The sequence below is a fragment of the Hyla sarda genome, chromosome 9 (assembly GCF_029499605.1).
Source record: "Hyla sarda isolate aHylSar1 chromosome 9, aHylSar1.hap1, whole genome shotgun sequence".
Classification (NCBI taxonomy): Eukaryota; Metazoa; Chordata; class Amphibia; order Anura; family Hylidae; genus Hyla; species Hyla sarda.
In genome coordinates, this window is record NC_079197.1 from 85891950 (window position 1) to 85915630 (window position 23681).

General features: G+C 41.8%; 1 protein-coding gene across 3 annotated transcripts in view; it reads right to left on the bottom strand.

Moving 5' to 3' along the window:
- The window catches only part of ARHGEF9 (Cdc42 guanine nucleotide exchange factor 9), a 356509-nt gene that overhangs the window by 327450 nt on the left and 5378 nt on the right, over window positions 1-23681 (bottom strand). Inside the window, exon 1 of one of the 3 annotated variants that reach the window (XM_056540086.1) lies at window positions 11169-11293. The exons of the other annotated variants lie outside the window; for them this stretch is intronic. Coding sequence (XP_056396061.1) covers window positions 11169-11225 — 57 coding nt within the window. The 5' untranslated portion in view covers window positions 11226-11293. Of the gene's footprint in view, window positions 1-11168; window positions 11294-23681 lie in introns of those variants that run through there. 3 annotated transcript variants of the gene reach the window in all.

The following is a 23681-nucleotide window of genomic DNA, read 5'->3' on the forward strand; positions in this document are numbered from 1 at the left end:
GAGCACAGAGGAGTACTATCAGACAGGAGAGAGCACAGAGGAGTACTATCAGACAGGAGAAAGCACAGAGGAGTACTATCAGACAGGAGAGAGCACAGAGGAGTACTATCAGACAGGAGAGGGCACAGAGGAGTACTATCAGACAAGAGAGAGCACAGAGGAGTACTATCAGACAGGAGAGAGCACAGAGGAGTACTATCAGACAGGAGAGAGCATAGAGGAGTACTATCAGACAGGAGAAAGCACAGAGGATTACTATCAGACAGGAGAGGGCACAGAGGAGTACTATCAGACAGGAGAAAGCACAGAGGAGTACTATCAGACAAGAGAGAGCACAGAGGAGTACTATCAGACAGGAGAGAACAGAGGCGTGGTAGCCCACCCTCACTTACTGGACTTTGTCCATGCCTGTGCTTCAACTTGGACAAAGCCATGATTTTATAAGCCATGATTTCTATAAGAAGGAAATAACATTTTCTTTTTAAATATATTAGAAGGGTTAATGTTTTGTTTAGATGTTGAACATATAAAAAGTTTTTGTATCTGATAGTGCCCATTTAATGAACAGACAATGCATTTGCTCATGTTGTTACACATTGCAGTAACATGAACATTGCAGTAACATTGCAGTCATAAATATTTCCAGCCAAAATTACAATTGTCTGACTAATAACCACTGCAGAAATTTCTGATACATTACCAATACATTTCTGATATAAACTACCAACAAATTCCTGATATACACTAACTATAAATTCCTGATATACACTACCTATAAATTCCTGATATACACTAACTATAAATTCCTGATATACACTACCTATAAATTCCTGATATACACTACCTATAAATTCCTGATATACACTAACTATAAATTCCTGATATACACTACCTATAAATTCCTGATATACACTACCTATAAATTCCTGATATACACTAACTATAAATTCCTGATATACACTACCTATAAATTCCTGATATACACTAACTATAAATTCCTGATATACATCAGCATTCACTTAGATCTTCTTCTTATAAAAGATACAGCTCACTAGGTTATCAAGCAATGAAACCTAGCTCACACACAATACAGTTGTATCCCTAATTCAGCTCTGCTATGTCTGGGTAGATGTATACTCATTGACAAGGCACCACCTTAGTTCTTAAATTCTAAAGTAAATTAATTAGTAAAGGTAACAAAATCACAATATGCAAAATTCATTGTAACCTATGTTACAGTCCTGCAATAAGATTCTTACCTGCTCTAAAATATTTCCCAATGTCCACAATAAATCCCAAAATGGTCGGTTCTGTCTTCTTTAGCAAATCCCCTGGAATTCCTCAGAGACCACAAATATACTGTACACAGTCATTTCTGCACTGCTACAGAACACTGTATACTTGACATCCTGTATATGCTGTTCCAAAGTACTAAAAAGTTGCAATTTGTCTTCTTGATTTCGCACAACAGTCTCCTATTGAGGCTTACAATATGCGCACAATAGACTACTGAAAGGCTCAGCAGGCAACTGTTTCGCAGAACAGGAAGTCAATAGTGTAAGAAAAATGGATTCCCCTTTGCCATTTTATTATAGTACATGGTGTCAGAATCTGTATAGAAACAGCTATGTTTAAGGGTACACGTAAAACAAATTGTCTTTCTCATGTCAGTGATGTCTAAGACTTTCCTATTACCATATATTTTTTTTAAAGAAATGTGCATTTACTCCACAAAGGAAAATGCACACAAAAAGCAAATATTTAGAATATAGTGATATATATTCGTATTGATGAATATTCGCTTTGTTATTTAATGCAAATTTATGCAAATATTTATGTGAATATCGGCACTTCCAGACTGAACACTGATCCCTCCTTCCTTTTAGGTGAAAGATATAATTGCGCATGCGCACTATGCAAATTTCATTACAAATTTTCGTATGAAAAAAAAAAGAGAACGAACATAGTGAATATGTGAATTTTGCCAACATAGGACAAATATTCATCCATATATTCGCAAAATATCACAAATTCGAATATGGCCCCTGCCGCTCATCACTATTCAGGTAGTAATTTGTCAGTCTGCTTCATATTTATACAGTCTTGTAGACAGAGGAATATAAAATACTGATCTTTTGCCTGATCTTTTTCCCAAAAAAATGCTGTGAGTGAAACTACGGTAAAAGGTCTTTCCACGTGACATTTCTGCAGCAAATAGCAAGGTGGAGATAAAAAAAAAAATGAAACAAATAAAAAAAAAGCAAAAGTTGCGGATTTTTTTCTATATCTTCTTATGATCCACTTTATACAAGAGTTTAAAAATTACATAAAAAAACATAAAAAAAAGCCATATGTGAACCCCCTGAATGGCATTTTTGTTTCTCTCATCCAAATATATTTTTTTATTTAGAGTTGGTAAAAAAGCCACTTCTGCTTAAAGGGGTATGCCAGGATTTTTTTTATTTGACTATGCTACAGGGGCTGTAAAGTTAGTGTAGTTCATAATATAGTGTCTGTACCTGTGTGTGACGGTGGTCTCGCATACAAAATGACTGTTGTCTCAGATTTCCCCAGGTTGCAGTGTGGCCGAGACATTTAATCACTAGTCAGGTGTATAAAGGGAGCCAGTCCTGCTTCAATGGGTGGTGCGACCTCTGAGTGGTAGAGAGTTAATTCTGCAACTAATTGTATGTTTGAAACAGCTGGATGCACCCTGGTTAGAAAACAGTTCTTTTGAATGGAATGCAGCTCATTTGTGTTTCAATGGGTGGGGTGGCTAATGTGTGGAAAGGAGTAAAGTGACCTCACACTTACAAACAAGGAACTATAGGAATTGTATTTGAAGAAGGAAACTCCAACAGGAAATATCCAGTTCACAAAAAGATAGCCACGGCCTTATGGTAATCTCACAACATAGTCATTTTAGCCCCAAGACAAGTGCAGATCCTTCCTAAGCCATGTCCATTATTGTCTGGCAGGTATATACTAAAATCACAATCACCTTATGTGAATAACTTCTTTAAGTGGGTGCCTCAGATGGCCTGGCATCAAAGGCCATCTGAGGCACCCCCTGAATCTTGATATTATTGGTAAAGCAGTATTTATTACACATGTACAGTACTTATATTAGAGCGCTGATGAGATCATTGTATGTTGGTATTATTTGAGTACTACAGTAGAATCTCCCAATAGCTGACACTCATGGGGAATAAAAAAAAGTGTCCGATATTGAGAGATGTCCCCTATTGGGAAAAAAGGCTCAAAAACCTTTCAAAATGTCTAAATACTGTACTGTACTCACTGCAGAGTTTAATTACCTATAAAACATGATGAAAAGCAATATTACAGTACAATCTCCCAGTGACATCTAATTATCCCTTATCCCCCCCCCTCCATTTCATCCATCCTTTATACCCTGTGCCACCTTATGCCATATGCCAAATTATCCCCTTCCCCCCTATGCCACATCATTTCCCCTTGATCCCCCTGTGCCAGTTCATTCCCCCATTATTTCCCTTTGTGTAAATTCATCATCCCCCTCTTTATGAAGTGACAAAGGGGGAAAAAGGGGGAGATGATTTGGCACAGGGGGATAAAATGGCATGGGGGGATCAGGGAAGGAGGGGGTTGAATGATGTGGCTGGCAGATGTACAGAAGCAGGAGACCACTGAGTGGGGGGCCTGGGCCTCCTGGGAGTCTGGGCCCTTACTGGGGTATTGGCTGTACCCCCTGTGGTCGACCCTGTGTACAAGGTAGGGCCAGCACATGAGCCTGGTTGTCCCCTATTGGGAGTGTTTTGTCCCCTATTGTTCCCTATTGGATGTGTTTTATCCTTTATTGGGAGTGTTTTGTCCCCTATTGGGAGTATTTTTTCCCCTATTGTCCTCTATTGGGTGTGTCCGCGTCCACTATTTGGAATGTCCCCTATTCGGAGGGTGCAAATACATTAAGTCTTATGGGACTCTGCCGGGGAATTAAAAACTGTCCACTATTGGGAAGTGTCCCCTATTGGGAGGTATCCATGAAGGGACATTTCACTGTATATGGTGATATTTTTGCCCACAGATACTTATGCTTTTTCAGAAATATTATGGTTGTAATGTATGGTGGTTGTATGGTATTTGGCATAAGTAAGTGGAGGAAGCATTTTTAAGAAATACCTTTTATGTGGGATATCAAAATAGGCCCAAGGTCCTGAACCTGGGGAACAAAAACCCAGTTACGAAACTGCAGAATTTAAGTAAAGTGGTGCTAGATGTTCTGAGGGTAGCCCTTTGTATCTTTAAAAGAGCAGTCTGGACAGTACAGGTTCATTGTGTTATCCATGGTGTATGACTTAACCCCTTAAGGACCGGGGTTTTTTCCGTTTTTGCATTTTCGTTTTTTGCTTCTTGTCTTTAAAAAATCATAACTCTTTCAATTTTGCACCTAAAAATCCATATGATGGCTTATTTTTTGCGCCACCAATTCTACTTTGTAATGACATCAGTCATTTTGCCCAAAAATCTACGGTGAAACGGGAAAAAAAATCATTGTGCGACAAAATTGAAAAAAAAAACGCTGTTTTGTAACTTTTGGGGGCTTCTGTTTCTACATAGTATATTTTTCGGTAACAATGATACATTCTCTTTATTCTGTAGGTCCATACAATTAAAATGATACCCTACTTATATAGGTTTGATTTTGTCGTACTTCTGGAAAAAATCATAACTACATGCAGGAAAATTAATACGTTTAAAATTGTCATCTTCTGACCCCTATAACTTTTTTATTTTTCCGTGTATGGGGCAGTATGAGGGCTAATTTTTTGCGCCGTGATCTGAAGTTTTTAACGGTACCATCTTTGCATTGATAGGACTTATTGATCGGAATTTGGAATTTTTTTGCGCGCACGCCATTGACCGAGCGGTTTAATTAATGATATATTTTTATAATTCGGACATTTCCACACGCGGTGATACCATATATGTTTATTTTAATTTTTATTTACACTGTGTTTTTTTTTTTTATTGGAAAAGGGGGGTGATTCAAACTTTTAATAGGGGAGAAGTTAAATGATCTTTATTCACTTTTTTTTTCCCACTTTTTTTTTGCAGTGTTATAGGTCCCATAGGGACCTATAACACTGCACACACTGATCTTCATCATTGATCACTGGTTTCTCATAGGAAACCAGTGATCGAAGATTCTGCCGCATGACTGCTCATGCCTGGATCTCAGGCACTGAGCAGTCATTCGGCGATCGGACAGCGAGGAGGCAGGAAGGGGCCCTCCCGCTGTCCTGTCAGCTGTTCGGGATGCCGCGATTAGCCGCGGCTATCCCGAACAGCCCGACTGAGCTAGCCGGCCACTTTCACTTTTAGCCGCGTGGCTCAGCTCTGAGAGCGCGGCTAACGGGTTAATAGCGCGCAGTGCCGCGATCGGCGCTGCGCGCTAATAGAGGCGGGTCCCGGCTTCACTATGACGCCGGGCCCGGCGTGCTATGACGCGGGGTTACTGTGTAACCCCGAGTTATATCAGGAGAGCAGGACCAAGGACGTATCGGTACGTCCTTGGTCCTTAAGGGGTTAAAGGGGTACTCTGGTGGAAAACATTTTTTGTTTTTGTTTTTTAAATTAACTAGTGGCAGAAAGTTAAACAGATTTGTAAATTACTTCTATTAAAAAAAATCTTAATCCTTCCAATACTTATCAGCTGCTGTATACTACAAAGGAAGTGGAGTTGTTCTTTTCAGTCTGACCACAGTGCTCTCTGATGACACCTCTGTCCATGTCAAGAACTGCCCAGAGCAGGAGAGGATTGCTATGGGGATTTGTTCCTTCTCTGGACAGTTCCTGACATGGACAGAGGTGTCAGCAGAGAGCTTTGTGGTCAGACAGAAAAGAACTACTCAACTTCCTCTGTAGTATACAGCAGTTGATAAGTACTGGAAGGATTAAGGTTTTTTTTTATTCTAGTAATTTACAAATCTGTTTAACTTTTTGGAGTCAGTTGATATGAAAAAAATTGTTTTCCACTGGAGTACCCCTTTAAAAAGATGGTGCATGACACAATGATTCAGATACATCTGTCTAGATTCTAAGAATAATCCTATAGGGGGAGATTTATCAAAACCTGTGCAGAGGAAGAGTGGTGCAGTTGCCCATAGCAACCAATCAGATCGCTTCTTTCATTTTCCACAGGCCTCTAAAGATGATGCACTGAGCTATCATACCCAATGGAACAAAAATATTCTTAGTAATAGGATCTGGTAACAAGGTTTAGAAAAAAGCCTAGCTACCACCATCCAAAAACAGTTCCACAGCTGTTGAAGAGCTGTATGCAGCATTACACCTCAGCTTTATTGAAGTGTATGGGGCTGTAATATTACCAATAACCTGTGGACAGAAGTGGTGCTGTTTTTAGAGGGGACCAGCCATGTTTTTTTTAATGATGGACAACCTCTTTTACTTTCTTTACCACATGAGCCCAGATTTACAGGTGCAAATGCACCTGAATTTTGGAGCAATTTTTGCCAAAAACTGTTGCTGATGATTTGTGCCACATTTAGGACATGTTTTTGACACTTTTTACACACTTTTAAAACAAGCTCACAAAAGGGGAATGATGTCGGCAAAAGGGACATGGCTTCAGGCAAGATTTCAATGTGCAGAGGGAGCAGAGGGTTGATGTTGGCTGTGATGGTCTGTCAATCATGCTACTGTAGACGTGATTAGTGCCTGCAGAGCCGTGACTACCTTAGGATGCTGATGACTACTTACAGGGCAGCTTTTACCTGTATGTCTCTGTATGTTTCAAGCTCTGCCAAGGTGTCTGTATTATATTGGATACAAGTAAAGTGTTAAAGTTGTTTCACAGAATCCAAGTGTCCATAGGACTCATTCCTGCACTTTGTACTAGGGGAACAACTCATTTGACAAAAGATCAGTGTGGAATCACAAGGGAAAACCAGGTTAGCTACACCACCCTCCCAAGTGACATAATAGTTGAAGGACTAATACTCCCAGCTAGCCTGCAGCACAACACTCCTATGGCTACCACAAATCAACCTTCACAACATTATGTGTCAGAGAGTTCCATAGTGTCACTTCTCTTACATTAAAGAGCCCTGTGATGATGGTGAAACCTTCTTTCCTCTAGACTTACAGGATGCCTCATTGTCATGGTTACCGGCCTAGACATGAAAAGATCACAAGAAAGATCTTTGTATTGTCCATCCATATATTTGTACATTGTGATCAAATTGCTGCTAAGACATCTTTTCTCCAAACTAAATAACCCCAAGCTTCATAACCTGTCTTGATACTACAGTCCATCCTTTCCTTAAAGGGGTATTTCCAGCTCAACTAACATACCGTATTTTTCGCCGTATAAGACACAGTTTTTTTTTCTTCCCCAAAAACGGGGGGGTGGGATGGGGTTGGTGTGTCTTATACGGCGAATACACATTAAAACCCTGTCCTATCGCGGCAGTCCCTGCAGCCATCAATGGCCGGGACTAGTGTTGCTCGTGAATATTCGCAATTCGAATATTATTCGCGAATATCGCATATTCGCGAATATCGCATATTCGCGAATTCACGAATTTCGCGAATATAGCGCTATATATTCGTAATTACGAATATTCGTTTATTTTTATTTTTTTCTTCACAGCACACATCACAGTGATCATCCCTCTCTGCTTCCAGCTTGTGTGGTGTAAAGAAGGCTCTAATACTACTGTGTGAGACTGCCGAACGAAAATGCGCATATGCGTAAATTTGCATATGCTAATTTTGTATATGCAAATTTTCGCATATGTTAATTTTCGCATACGCGAATGTTCGCATATGCGAAAATAAAACGAGGATATTACGAATATGCGAATATTCGCGAATATATGACGCATATTCGTCCATATATTCGCGAATATTCGCGAATTTGAATATGGCCTATGCCGCTCAACACTAGCCGGGACCCGTGGCTAATACAGGACATCACCGATCGCGGTGATGCCATGTATTAACCCTTCAGATGCGGCGATCAAAGCCGCGTCTGAAGCGAAAGTGACACTAACCCGGCTGCACCGGGAGGGACCTTACCTGCCTCCTCGGTGTCTGCTCCTTGCCGGGATCCCCAGCATGGCCGACGCTCTCCTTCGTCGTCATCACATCATCGCGCACGCCGTCCCGTCATTCAATAGGAGCGGCGTGCGTAGCGACGTGATGGCGGCGAAGGAGAGCGAGGATACCGGACAGCAGAGACATTCCGGAGCGCCAGGGACGCGGCGACAGCGATAGAGGGCGACATCCAGGGCAGCAGTGACGAGCGGTGACGGGTCCGGAGCGGCGGGGACACGTGAGTATTACCTCCTATACCAGTGGTCTTCAACCTGCGGACCTCCAGATGTTGCAAAACTACAATTCCTGGCATGCCCGGAAAGCCAACGGCTGTCTGGGCATGCTGGGAGTTGTAGTTTTGCAACATCTGGAGGTCCGCTGGTTGAAGATCACTGTCCTATACTTTACATTGTACTCTAGATTTTCCTCCTTTAAAATTGGGTGCGTCTTATATGCCGGAGCATCCTATACGGCGAAAAATACAGTAGTTAAGCTTGTGGCGCACACCAAGTAAAATATTTTTCCAAATACACACATCAAATTTGTCTCCTTAAGTTGATATTGACAGCTTGTTGCCTAGGTTACAGACCTCCACTCTAGAAAAGGTGGTCAGCTGGTGTTTCTGGTGTTTCAGGCAGTGGCCAGACTGATATATATATATATATATATATATATATATATATATATATATACACACACACACGCACCAGCCTGACCACTGCTTCTAGAGTGGAGTGGTGGTCTGTAACCAGTTCAGCCATTTTCTTCTTATATACATAGGCACAAATCTGTCCACAATATTCCATGTTTGGTCTTAAAATTAGAGACTGAAAGCCTGTGCAAGCCTAAAACTTCTCATAGCTAAATTGACAGTACATTAAATGTTCTCTTAAAGGTGTTATCTAGCAAAAAAGGTTTAAATAAATGTGTCCAGGCTGTGTGATAATATATAAAAATATATAAAATGTATAAAAAAATTATACAAACCTCACTTGCTCCCCCACAGCCTCTGTTATCACGGCACTTAGTCTCTGGCTGAGGCGGGACACCTTTGGATTGACTGCGTGCCAATGTGTTGTGCCATTTGCAGCACCACGAAACAAGGTGGGAGATTTATCAAAATCTGTGCAGAGGAAAAGTTGATGAGTTGCCCATAGCAACCAATAAGATCACTTGAAAGGGCCCCTGAAAAATGAAGGAAGCGATCTGATTGGTTGCCAACTTTCTCTCTGGATAGGTTTTGATAAATCTCCCCTCGGTTTCTTTGGAGAGCGAGTGCTGATGTAACAGAGGCTTCTTTTATGTTATCACACAGCCTGGGCACATTTATTGAAAAAATGTTTTTGCTGGATAACCCCTTTAAAGCAAGTACGGTATTAGTAGGCAAGAGCCTCCCTGCAAACTAGCACCTATATCATAGATCATCAGATGGCTCAAGTGTCGTGTGCACAAACCATTACTGGATTGTTTGTGAGGTCTTTTGCAGAAATAAGATGTGGGCCAAATATCCCTTTTTACCTAATTTTAGCAGTGTGGTGTCCCAGTACCGCATCTTATATGGTACCTATGTATGTGTGGGTCCCCATAGCCGGAGTCCCTAGGATGTAGGGATTCCTGTGATGTGGTCTACCCCTTGTCGCCTCTATTCCAGCTCATAGACCAGTAAGTTATGTAAGGGTAATGTAAATATAGTAATATAACTGTAATTAAATAGTTAGTTACCGTTTCCATAGCGTTGCAGGACCTGCAGGAATAGGAATAGGTAAACTCTATGGTATTCCGCTTAGGGACCTTTGGAGGCCCTGTGACGTATGCAATCCCATTACTCTCTGTAATGGTGAGTGACAGATGTTCGGACCCGCCTCCTGCCCATATAAGGGAGCGGCGGCCATCTTTTCTCTCTCTTGTTCCTGGGCTGTCAAACTAAAAGGATCTGCGCAGCAGCTATCGCAGTGAGTCAGGCCCGAGCCTTGCGGCAACGGCTGAGTAATTCAGAATATAGAGTGTATCAATCCCCAAACACTCTGCAGCATCACCGGACCTAATAGAACCCCTAAATCCGGACGGATCTGCAAATATCTGTTTGTACGAGACTGTTACTGTGCCTTGGATGTATCGCAAGCACTTAAGTAAAGTTGTTCAAGTTCAAGTTCAATCTCCTTGTGGACCTTCAGTCACTTCATGCACCTATCGTTACTGGGAAGGGCGGCAATAGGCCGGAGCATTGCCTCAGCATACAAGCCCTCAGCCTGGCGTCACGAACTACAGGGTTAACATTAACCCCTCATATACCGATACCATGCCACCACTATCATACACCGCCCAAGGGCTACCACAGCAGATCAAAACAACTGTCAGCCAACAAACAAGTGTTTACTCACTTGTCAGCTGATTTTTTGCCCTGTTATATGAGCCCCTATGTATCAGTGCAGACAAGGGGTTACGGGTGCAATATAGAGGACCTGTGGTCACCCACCTAAACATGCGTTACTGTAACCTATAGAAAGATAACTGTCAACCGCCACCGCCTCTCTGACAGATAACCTTAATTGTCAGAGGTACTGCAAAGCACTTTAACTCAAGAAGGCTTTTGTCAATCAACATATCATAAAAAGGTATGTGATCAGCCCCCCGCCCCCCAAGCTATCTATAGACAACAATAACTTGTTTTTGTTGTTTCTTTTTGTGGTGCAGGTACTTTTTAAAGAACAGGTAACAACTAGAGGGCAAATATAGGGCAAAAAAAACTTAATGTGCCAGCCACAGTAAACCTCCTGAGAGATGCTTTTAACAGCAAAACCTATACATTTTTTAAATCAGTGGGGGTCTCAGCTGCCACATGGGAGAAATGGGGGGGGGGTTGAGCTGTTATTTAATTATTGTAAAACCCATTTAGCAGCAATACACACAACAGGAAAAAGCACATGTACAGGGCATACTTATTATTATACATTGGGTTAAATTTTAGACCCCAAAAGTAAATCATAGAAACCTACTGGGCTGCAGGGGAAATAGGGGATTGTAGGTGGTCAATGTGCTCATAGAAGCTACTAATAGAAAGTACATACTAGCCTTAATCTGGATGATGCTATCACCAGTGGTCCAGTAATTTGTTTCCATCTCATCCTCCAGAATAAAGCTACAAGATGGATTGAACACGGCACTGTAATCGTGATTTGTAATGCTACCCTGCTAAACCACCGCCGTGTGTAAGAGGAAAGCAGCGAGGAGAGATTTGCACCCACACAGATGACGACACAGCAGCATATGAGGCTGCCTTAGTCAGGAGGAGAGGGGAGTGCGCAGGGATCCCTGTTATATTATTTCAGCTCTAGGGCAAGCTTGCAGGAATTATCCTGCTGTGTTCCTGTGCTTCTTCTTACAAGCTCTTGTCATCTTTCCCTCCAATCCTCTCTTGGTTTTATGTAACTGTTTAAAAATTGACCAGGCTTCTTATCCCTGACTTAGCAGGGACATGTCTGTACATCCCATCTGGCAGAAAGGCCTGGAAGGATTCCCCAGGAAAACACAGAAGTGATTGTAAGCTGTGCCATGTGCACCACATGTCCCACACTTATTACTATGAACTGAGCACAATTAGAAGGCACTGAGGAGCATGATAAGTCACTACCACCTATACATAGGGTTGCCACCTTTCTTGCATAAAAGTACCAGCCATGCTAATTTGCATAATTAATGATACATGCATGACATCACAGGAAGCTCAGCCCATGTACTGTCTCGTACCAGTCCAGCGATGGCAAATTAACCCCTCAGCCTCTGGAGTCTGGCAGTAAGGTCCACAGTGGGGGTAGGGGTGGATTAACAACTCATGGGGACCCCAGGTAAGAGTGGATCAAGAAGGCCACTAGGGTTGTGGCTGTCTTGCAAAAAAAAAAACTGCTATTTTAAATAACAGTTCAAGCTTAACCATTATTGGGATTGAAAGGGTTTCTCGTCCACAGAGGGGAGGCATTTTGGATATTAGGAGGCATTTTGCATATTAAGGTTACAATCACGTTCTCCACAAGGTTTAAATTATCGTCATGATTTGTATTATGTTTATTGATACATAGGTCTTTATAACTGTGATTTGTAATTCTTGGTCAACTGCATTTTCTTACTCTAACACAGTGTGCATAACATCTTATTGCATGTGGTATAGTTTTTCAACTTCAAAAAGTGCAACTATTATCCCTGCAGGATACGGTAACAATTGTTGTGGTATACACATGTGTGGTTTTCATATGAAATCTTTACATCAGTTTTTTTTTTTTTGCTCTGTTGAACTGTGCATATATGCAGCTGAATTTATGACAGATACATGCCGTCTTGAGAGACATATGTCAGGTTAAAGTATGGTAATTTTTGTATATACTGTCATATAACTATTTAACCCGGCCATACGTACCTGTACAATTACGTCATATGTTCCATCCCCGGAACTTTCCTCAGTAGAAGGCGTTCCTCCCATGCAAGTCTTTCTTTGTTCATTATTCACAGTATATAAATAGTAGGTTCATTTAGCATTTAGTATTGTGCTATGATTAAGAACCAGATGGTTCGAAACGTGTCAGCGCTTCTGCTATGCTTTTAACTCACTCACCTTGGATATTATAATTTTAATCATGTGAAATAAATGTTGGACTTTTAATATTTTTGGGAGCTGGAGTTTTTGCACAATTTTCTTTATGGATCTGTTCACACCAAGAAGGTGGTTTGGATTTTCGCTCCGTGCTTCATAAACCACCAATGAGTCCTCTGATCTTCAGTGATGGCAGCGAGCTGATCTTTCATTGTACATTATTAGTACATTGACCCCCTTCTTCATTTCCCCGCTGGCACCACAGTTTTCAGAGCTGCCTGTACCTCCACACTGCAGGCAGCTTCTCTCTCAGCAGTCTGTTGGCGCTGGCGGGCTTTCTGGTGAGGACGGCACCTTCAGTCACTGCCGCAGTCTGCAGCTCACTAATTTAAAGTGAGCACAGTGGTCGGCGGCGGCGGCTTCTGCACTGCACCTGGGGCCAACCGGCAGGGGCAAAATAGATTATTGCTGGCAGTGGGGGTTGCTTCTTAAAGGAAAACTGTCAGTAAAGTCCGCAGCACTAGCCGGAGGTACTGACTGGTAGTGCGGGGGGCGCTGATTAATTTGCTGCTTACCATGCCCGGAGCCATCCAGCCCTTCTCCCGTTATCCTTGTTTTTGCATATAAGGTTGATCAATGCTCCACTGACATGGTGGACCCCCCATATTCTTGTGATTAGACTGGATACATGTAACCAATCCTGTGAAGAGGTGATCCATTTCAATCTTGGGATAACGCTATTATCTCCCTTTACTCTATATTCTGGCCTAAGGCAGGCCTCCTGTTTTGATGGTGGTGAATAGGATTCTATTTCCTGACCATATGGGATATACGGGAGAGTCAGGAGGCCCCATACACTTTAGATACACTATTCAGTTGAATCTGGCAGGTCTGGCCAAGTTTTGTCTGTAGTGTATGAGGGCCTTAAAGGGGTACTCCACTGGAAAACATTTTTCTTTTAAATCAACTGGTGCCAGAAAGTTAAACAGATTTGTAGATTACTTCTATTAAAAAATCTTAATCCTTCCAGTACTTATCAGCTGCTGTTATGATTTATAGGAAGTTATTTTCTTTTTGAATTTCCTTTCTGCCTGACCAAAGTGTTCTCTGCTGAAACCTCTGTCCATTTTAGGAATTGTCCAGAGCAGGAGAGGTTTTCTATGGGGATTTGCTCCTACTCTGGACAGTTCCTAAAATGGACAGAGGTGTCAGCAGAGAGCACTGTGGTCAGGCAGAAAGGAAATTCAAAAAGAAAAGAACTTCCTGTGGATCATGACAGCAGCTGATAAGTACAGGAAGGATTAAGATTTTTTAATAGAAGTGATTTACAAATCTGTTTAACTTTCTGGCACCAGTTGAGAGGAGTACCCCTTTAAAACAGTTTAGGGACCAGAGGTAAGACGTGAAATAAAAAGTTGTTATAAGTGGAAATGGGCAAAGCTATGAGACAACAGAACGTTATCCTATGGCAGATACCTGAAAAGGTGTCATGCCAGAAGGTGTTTCTCTGATCATGCAGTCCTGTACTATAGGAGAGCTTCTGCGTTTGCACCAGAGTTGAAGTTTTTATTTCCTCTGCGGGACTCTATCATTTGCACTTTGTAATAACTTGAGGACCTAAGATAACACTGTCTCATTTTTCTGAGGCCACATGCAGTACCAAAGATAACACAGTCCTGATACCATAAAGATTTTTGACAAATTACAAACTCAGCTTTGCTATCTCTAACTCTGCCAGGCTTGATACATCTGCGGCTGCATTTTCGGGAATAGTTCCATTTAGACAGGGCATGTAGGTTAATATCAGTTATGTCTTTTGGTTATGTCTCTTATTGTGACAATAGCCTAAAACAGCTGGGTAGACAGAAGATCTATTCCTGCAGCTTCTATTATACAGTACAAGCAGAATTCAACTTTCCCTGCTGCAGTGAACATCCTAGTCACATTCGTGATTGTGAGTGAAAGCAGAATGTCAGCACAACCTGTGCACATATGGAATAATGGACAAATGTAACTGCAGCTTGTGCAAGAATGAGCAACCTCAGCAGTCTGCACGACTGCAATATTAGTCTGAAGTATGGAGATAGACGCAAACAGATCATTCTCTGGGTGAGAGAAAGAGAAGACCATATGCCCTTTTATACCAGTGATAACATCGGATGCTTATATCTGCTGACAGTCAGTGTCAGCACCTTATGCTCATAATGTACCATTTTACTTACACACTGATACATAAAAATACAGTATTACATTGCCTCACACAGTTATAGAATGTACAGAGGTTGATAGGGAGGCTTGTGCATTATATGGAAATGGATTAGTAACTGGTTCAGTGATATTATGCAGAGGGTGGGTATCAATGGAACTTACTCTGGTTGGGTGGGGTTCCACAGGGGTCAGTATTGGGTCCACTTCTTTACAATATGTTTTTTAATGACCTTGTAGAGGGATTACAGAGTAGAATTTCTATATTTGCAGATGACACTAAATTGAGTAAGATCCCAACAGAGAAGATAACATAATATTACAGAGGGATCTGGGGAAGCTGGAGGCTTGGGCACGGACATGGCAAATGAAGTTTAATGTGGATTAATGTAAAGTTATGTAAAATGATGCACTTAGGCTGAGACAATAAGATGTAGGACCATGTGCTACATAAAAAAAACACTTGGTAAAACTACTACCGAAAAGGACTTACGGGTACTGGTGGACAGTAAGCTCAACTTTATTGACCAATGCCAGACAGTGGCTGCCATGGCTAAAAAAGTCATGGGTGTATCAAAAGAGACGTAGAAGCTCATGACAAGAAACATAGTTTTGCCTCTGTACAAATCATTAGTCAGACCACATATGGAGTAATGTGTCCAATATTGGGCACCTGTATATAAGAAGGATATGGCTGAACTGGAGAGGGTGCAATGGTATGGTTATCAAGCTTGGGGTTATTTAGTTAGCAAAAAAGACATCTTAGGGGCAATTTGATCACAATGTACAAATATATGAATGGACAGTATAGAGATCTTTCTAGTTTTCTTTTATACCTAGGCCGGTAACCATGGCAAGTGGGCATCCTCTATTATTATGGTTAATGGATTTCTGCAGGTAGAAAGTTAATCCAGGGATTTATTCCGATATTTGTAATCGGGAAGGGATTTTTCCCCTAACATAGGGCAATAGGCATCTACCTCTGGATCAACACAGTAGGAATATATGTTGAACTTGCTGTACTATTTTTTCAATCTTAAAAAACAGGTACCTATGTAAGTATGTCAAGGCTACAGAAACGTTACTGTAATGGGGGGTACAGCTTGTCACACATGTATGCTGCCACTCTATTCATTCTCTATGGGAGCTGTTGAAGATAGCCGAGCACTGTAGTCGGCAGCTTCATAGACAAAAAATGGTGCAGCAAACATAACAAAACCCTTGAGATTACAGGGGCCTCAGTGATCAGACTCCATGCTATCTGACATTTATTCACTGTTCTGTAGATAGAGGATAAGAAAACGTAACTTGGAATACCCCTTTAAAAGCAAGCTCTAACATCTATATACAGTAGTTATTAGCAGGCAATTTTTCATAAATAAAGAAATAATGGCCATGATGTTCTTCTGCTTTCTTCTTTGCCTCATTGTACAGACTGGCTAAGATATCTTACACAGACATACGCACATCTCTGGGTGCAAAGCTATTCCTCTTGAAAATTCTCATTCATTTCATCAGCTCACGTCCTCTATGTGCTGGTGCAAATGAATTTGATCTGAACTTGTGCCTGGACTATAATGAAATGCAGGCAGCAACAAGCCTATGGATTAAGCAATTTAGCTGTGTGATGCTATTTTTATCTCTCAGTAAAATATAGGAAGGCTCCTATTTTACCGCTATGACATTTCATCATCTCAAGGAAAGAAAATGGAAATATTAAAGAGAACATTGTTTTATACACATGAATACCCAATGACCGGCATTTATCATTGTAGGTGTAAGTGAAGCATTTTTCTACACCTTTTTGTGTGTGCTGGTGATGTGTAGGAGCATCAAATTTATTAAATGGTCAAATTTTCTGAAATTTCTCTCTTCACATCCACCAAAAAGCTAAGCTAAGTCTGGGCTGGTGTAGTTTTAGAGACTTTTCAGTGGCTTTGCACCTTTTTTGCAGTTAATAAAACCTTTCTATATTATGTGTATTGCCAAAATCAGTGGATTCCAACTCAAAATCAGCAGAAATGTGTAAACCAAAAGGCGCAAAAAAGGTGCCTGCACCTTTTTTGCACCTTTTGTAGACACTAAAAACTGTCTAAAGACAATGATAAATGTCGGCAAATGTGTCTATGAGACATTTTCAATTTTATTAGACAATGTGGATGTTCATGTATTATTACAAAGGCTGCAGGTAGTATAAGACTATATATATATATATATATATATATATATATATATATATATATATATGTACCCGAATTAGTTCATTGTGGCAGCTAACACATGGATTTCTGTAAGCCCCATTCAAATGAATAGAAGACGTACAAGCATTTCTGCACCATTCACTATTATCACAAGTTATGATAGGTATAAAGCTGGTATATGTGTATCCTAAGTATGCTTAATGAGTAACTGTCATTTAAATTAACAATTGACATCTAATCATTAGTTAGGCACTTCCCTCCCAGATGCACAATGCAGGAGATGGGCTATAATAATTGTGCACTGAGCTAAGGAGTGAAGCATGCTGCTGCATGATTGAATGGCTATAACTGAAGATTGGAGGGGGTGCCAGCACTGAGACCCTGTCCAATCTTAACTTTTAGACAAAAAACAACAGAGCGCTTCTGTGTGGGATCTTCCAGACCAGGTTTAGGTGAGTGAGGAACGCACTCACCTGGTGGGGTTGTGCATATTCCAGGCACAACGCTGATGTACGCTTAATGTAGCAACTGCTGCGGCTATCCTGGAACTTGTCTGCAACAGCGCGATCTCAGCCTCCAATTTTCTCCTTCCTTTATTGTCAATCTTAACTTTTGACATATCTGAGTAACACGTCAAAACTTAATTTAAATTATGATAATTACACTTTAAATTCACTTACTGAAGTGAACAGAGATACTATCCTCAGCTTTACCATTGCAATGTTCGTATGTTATTACACAGAGATGCATTACAATGGTGGTCCTGGCAGGCATAATAAAATTTGGGACATAATAATAGTGGTTAAGTGTCTCTAAACCAGGTAACTAGTTCCCTTAGGGTATGTTCACATGATGGAATTTCCATGCGGAAATCTGCATTGGAATTCCGCACAGAGATTTCAATGGGATTCTGTTGCGCTGTTCACCTGGCAGCATGTTCTGCCGGAGTTCCACTGTTGGGGGAATGTCCGCACAGAAATTTTCCGTGCTGACCCTCTCCCGTGTGAACATAGCCTTAAAGTAATCATCACTAATTGTCCAGCTGCAGAATATCAAATTTCACTGAATGAAACAAACTAATAAAGTGAAAACATAAAACAGATGATGAATCTGAAAAAGGGCAAACTAGACACTTATTTTGTCACCCAGTCAGAAACTGGATGCACAGCAGAGGGGAGTGGAATGAGCATCTTAGAATCCATCTGAAGTGAGGCTACTTCCGTGGGGCGGATGGGGGACACGATTTGGTCAAAAAGTGTGCTAAGAGCCTGCATATTACTGCATATTGCATGTGTATAGCATACTAAAAGCTGTAGTATCGCATGGCTATCTCTTAGGTACAGCATCACTGATAGTACAGTGACCCCCCAACATACGATAATTTCAACATGCAGTGGCCTCTCAGAGGCCATCGCATGTTGAAGGCAGCATCAACATACGATGCTTTTGTATGTCAGGGCCATCGTATAAACGGCTATCCGGCAGCGGAGACTGCTTCAGCTGCCGCCGGATAGACGTTTAGGTGCCCGGTGTGGTCTGCTGACGATCACTTACCTGTCCTCGAGGCTCCGGCGCATCCTCTTCGGGATCCCCTGCATCGTCGGCGCTCTCCATCGACGTCATCCCGTCGCAGCGCACGCCGTCCCGTCATCCAATAGGAGCGACGTGTGTAGCGACGTGATGGCGGCGACGGAGAGCGCAGATGCCGGGGAAGCAGAGGCCTTGCCGGAGCGTCGGGGACACCTCGGGGACGCAGCGACAGCGATGGACGGCGGCATCCCGGGCAGCGGTGACGAGCGGTGACGGTCTGGAGCGGCGGGGACAGGTGAGTACAACTTTCTATACCAGTGGTCTTCAACCAGCGGACCTCTAGATGTTGCAAAACTACAACACCCAGCATGCCCGTACAGCCAACGGCTGGGTTTTGTAGTTTTGCAACATCTGGAGGTCCGCAGGTTGTTGACCACTGTTCTATACTTTACATTGCACGGATCCCTCAACATGCGATGGTTTCAACAAATGATGGTCCGTTTGGAACGGATTACCATCGTATGTTGAGGGACCACTGTATATGCCTCCTTGCAGCTACACGTTTTCTTGTAGAAGGGAGGTAGGATTGTGGCAGAATCACTACAAAATCCTTCTATGCCACAGGATGCTCAGGTAGGTGATAACAATGTTGTGGGGTAGACACAAGCCGGAGAAGCAGGGATCACTCAGCATTGCAGTACTCCCTTGGTTATTAGGACATGGTGGGTGGGGGATATATCTAGGCAAGAACTGAATTCAAAAATGATTTTTACTGTATTTCACATGAGCATAACACTGACAAAAAGCATATTAATTATGCAAGAGTATTGTATGGCTGGGAGGGGAATTACAGGCTTATTTTACTTACAGTTTAGTGTAGGCGCTGGCACTCTGCAGATCAGGTAGACAAAATCCAACATGTCTGATTCTACTTTTCTGTTACATCTGCCATCAGGGGACAGTCGACACATTAAAGGGAACCTGTCATCATTTTTTTTGCTGCCCAAACCGTGGACAGCAGAAAACAGGTGCATGCAGCATGATGCTGGGACACTATTACTTACTCAAAAAAATTTGGAAGTTGCAGAGTAATCATAGTTTAAAAATGCAGCCAGGACCCTGATAACTAGTCCTCGGGACGGGTCCCGATTTCTGCTTCCCGCCTGGCCAACCTCTCCCTATATGTGTACAGTGGTCCCTCAACATACGATGGTAATCCGTTCCAAATGAACCATCGTTTGTTGAAACCATCGTATGTTGAGGGATCCGTGCAATGTAAAGTATAGGACAGTGGTCTACAACCTGCGGATCTCCAGATGTTGCAAAACTACAACACCCAGCATGCCCGGACAGCCAACGGCTGTCCGGGCATGCTGGGTGTTGTAGTTTTGCAACATCTGGAGGTCCACAGGTTGTAGACAACTGTTAGAGAAAGTTGTACTCACCTGTCCCCGCCGCTCCGGACCGTCACCGCTTGTCACCGCTGCCCGGGATGTTGCCGTCCATCGCTGTCGCCGTGTCCCCGAAGTGTCCCCAACGCTCCGGCAAGGCATCTGCTTTCCCGGTAACCGTGCTCTCCGTCGCCACCATCACGTTGCTACGCAAGCCGCTCCTATTGGATGACAGGACGGCGTGCGCAGCGACGTGATAACGTCAATGGAGAGCGCCGACGATGCAGAGGATCCCGAAGAGGACGCGCCGGAGGCCCGAGGACAGGTAAGTGACCATCACCGGAGCTCACGGGGCACCATAAATGGCTATTCGGCGGCAGCAGAAGCAGTCAGTGCTGCCGGATAGCCTATGTGATGGCCCCGACATAAAAAAGCATTGTATGTTGATGCTGCCTTCAACATGCGATGGCCTCTGAGAGGCCATCGCATGTTGAAATTATCGTATGTCGGGGCCATCGTAGATCGAGGGGTCACTGTATATAGAGTGACACGTCACTCAATACTGGTGAGGTAGAGAGCAGCAGAAACAGCCATGAGCCACCACCCATGCCTACTTACCAAGGGTCCCGCATTTTTAAACTCTGTTGCTCTGAAATGCCCAAGCGTATCAGAGTAGTTTATAGTATGCCAGTAAAATGGCAGCTTCTTTATTTAGACATGGTTAACATGGGCGTTTCAGGCTCCTATGGCCCTAAGTAATGCATAGCCAAAGAAATATACTCCAGATGTAAAACACATTGGGGGAGATTTATCAAAACCTGTCCGGAGGAAAAGTTGCAGAGTTGCCCGTAGCAACCAATCAGATCGCTTCTTTCATTTTTAACAAGGCCTCTGCAATATGAAAGAAGCGATGTGATTGGTTGCTATGGCCAACTGGACAACTTTTCCTTTGCACCGGTTTTGATAAATCTCCCCCCATTATTCCAAATAAACAAGCTGAATCAATTATTTGCATGGTTCAAGGTTATCCTCTATTATGTATGTTATTGCAAGGTCAGCATTGGGGATCACCCAGCTTTCCCAGGATCACAGACTCTGACTGGCTATTGTTGAAATGTCCTACAAGGGTTCAGAAGCATAATCCCTCCTGCAGCAGGATGAGAAGAAATATAAGACAACACCAAGGGCCTCTGTATTAATATTTGCTGTAGAGTCCCATGCCCCTTGGTTGCAAACCAGCTAATGTTTGTTTTACAATAAGATGCAATTATATTATTATGCTCCATGCATTACAATAGTGCTAGTGCTGTATTGTATTTTCAGGCTCTTCTTTTTCAACAATCTAAAATCCTTTGTGATTTAGTATTTTAAGAGATAGAGAGACAGAAGGAAACTGAAAACTCATAGAAAACAAAACATTTGTGTGGCTGGGTTCAATCAATTCTAAACCTATTGAAGAATATAGCTAAGCTTCTCGAATCCCATTTTAAAAAAAAGATTATACAATATTCCAATAATATAGTGAGTACTCCTATTTACTTTGCGAGAATAGAATGAGACGAAATCTCTCAAACAAATCAATTTTCTTTTTAAGATATGAAACTTCTATCATATTAATTCAAACCTGTACACCTGTCAGACGCTGCAAGAAAGCTTCCATGGGATCATTGTGGAAATTCTTCCATTTTCTAGATAAATACTTGAGAATAATCATAGTACAATTATGTCGGTCTTTGAGTTAAAGAGAGAATAAAATGCTTTGACAATAGTAATGCCTTCCTTATATCCCAAGATAAAGATGCTGGGAAAGAGTAACATTTCATTGTATTTTTCTTTGTATATGAACTTGAACAATTTAGTATTTTTGGTTGAGCAAAACTTACAAACAAAAATGTAAAAGCAAAACAAATCCCCTACTATTATTTCATTTGTATTTTGTGCAGTGATCCCTCAACTTACAATACAATATTTTCAACATACAATGATCTTTTCTGGACCATCGTAAGTTGAAGCCAGACTCAACATACAATGTACAGATAGTCCAGATCTGTGATACCTGTCAATTGCTGGAAGAACCGACCAATCAGAATGGGCATTCACTGGTAAAACCTCTGTATTACTGAAGTGTATGCACTGACTGGCTGTCTGGTAGCGCCCCCTACAGTACAGGGAGGTATTACATGTTCTGTATTCTTTACCTGTACCAGGGTTAGCTGCTCCTTTGGACACCAGGTGAGATCGAATCCATTACTTTTTTAGGACATTGTGTGTATTGTACAGGACATCGAAGAAGCTCCTGTTCTCTACATAGACCAGTGTTTTCCAAGCAGGGTGGCCCCAGCTGTTGCAAAACTAGAACTCCCAGCATGCCCGGACAGCCTTTGGCTGTCCGGGCATGCTGGGAGTTGTAGTTTTGCAACAGTTGGAGGCTCCCTGCTTGGGAAACATTGACATAGACAGTGATTTACAGCTCCCAGCAGATCTTTCCTACTTTTATATGTAAGGACTTGATTTATCTATATTAGTTATCTGCGTATTTTTCTTTAATTCTCACTTTTTTCCTATTTTTGGATGACATTTTGGTGCCTTTAGAACCAATTACCAGGTTTCCATAGAGTTATGGTCTCAACATACAATGGTTTCAACATACAATGGTCGTCCCAGAACCAATTAATATTGTAAATTGAGGGACCACTGTATTCTGTAAGGCAATTACCATAATGCCAAAATGTGTCCAATTTACCACCTTGTACAAGCACTAAGCCATAATATGTCACAGAAGTCTATGGAGCCATATTGAACCACAGTATGCCACCAATGTTACTGGGGTATACAGAGGCTTTTCTGCCATGTGCATAAAGTCTAAGACAAAAAAGAAGGCAGGGAATGTATCACCAAGATAAATGAAACTTTCTTTTTTTCTAATTTGTTTTTATTTCCTGATTGCACATTTCTATTTCATTTTTAGTAAATTACTAGCAGGGTATCCAGTGTTGCCTTGTCTTCGCACCTAAATCTTGTGGTGGAGCAAAAGCAACAATGGCGCTCTTGTCTTGGCTCATATCCTATTCTTAGATCCTGTCCTCATATCTCGACCTCATCATATCTTATCATCATATCCCATCCTCATATCCCGTCTAAATATCCCAACCTCATAACCTGTATTCATATCTTGACATCATATCTCGTTCTCATATCCTGTGCCCTGCACTAACCATTCTCTGCATCGGCAGGATTTATAAAAGCCATGGGCAATCTCTGAAGCCTGTAACATGAATAGAAGATATACCCATAGATTGGAAAAGGACTTCCTACAAAAAACATAATATCAATAATAAGATTTTTGCCAATGTATTTGCTTGAGTACTAATCTTTCCTATGTTTTTCCTACTTTTCTGATGGCCCCTAGTCATCCCTTGTGCCTGGTGTGCATGTGCAACATGGAGATTGGGAGAAGCTTGTGACCTACTTCCGCCCCGAACTCTGACTGATCACAGGAGCGCAAGCATGTTTACCTTATTGGCGCTGACCATAATTTACATACTACAGGTTCCCGTCCCTGACCCTGCCTCTTTAAATTTATTTTTATCTTCATTGCCTGCACGGTAATATTCCACTTTATGCATTTACGTCTATGTACACATTGTTGCCATGTGAATCTTTTTCAAC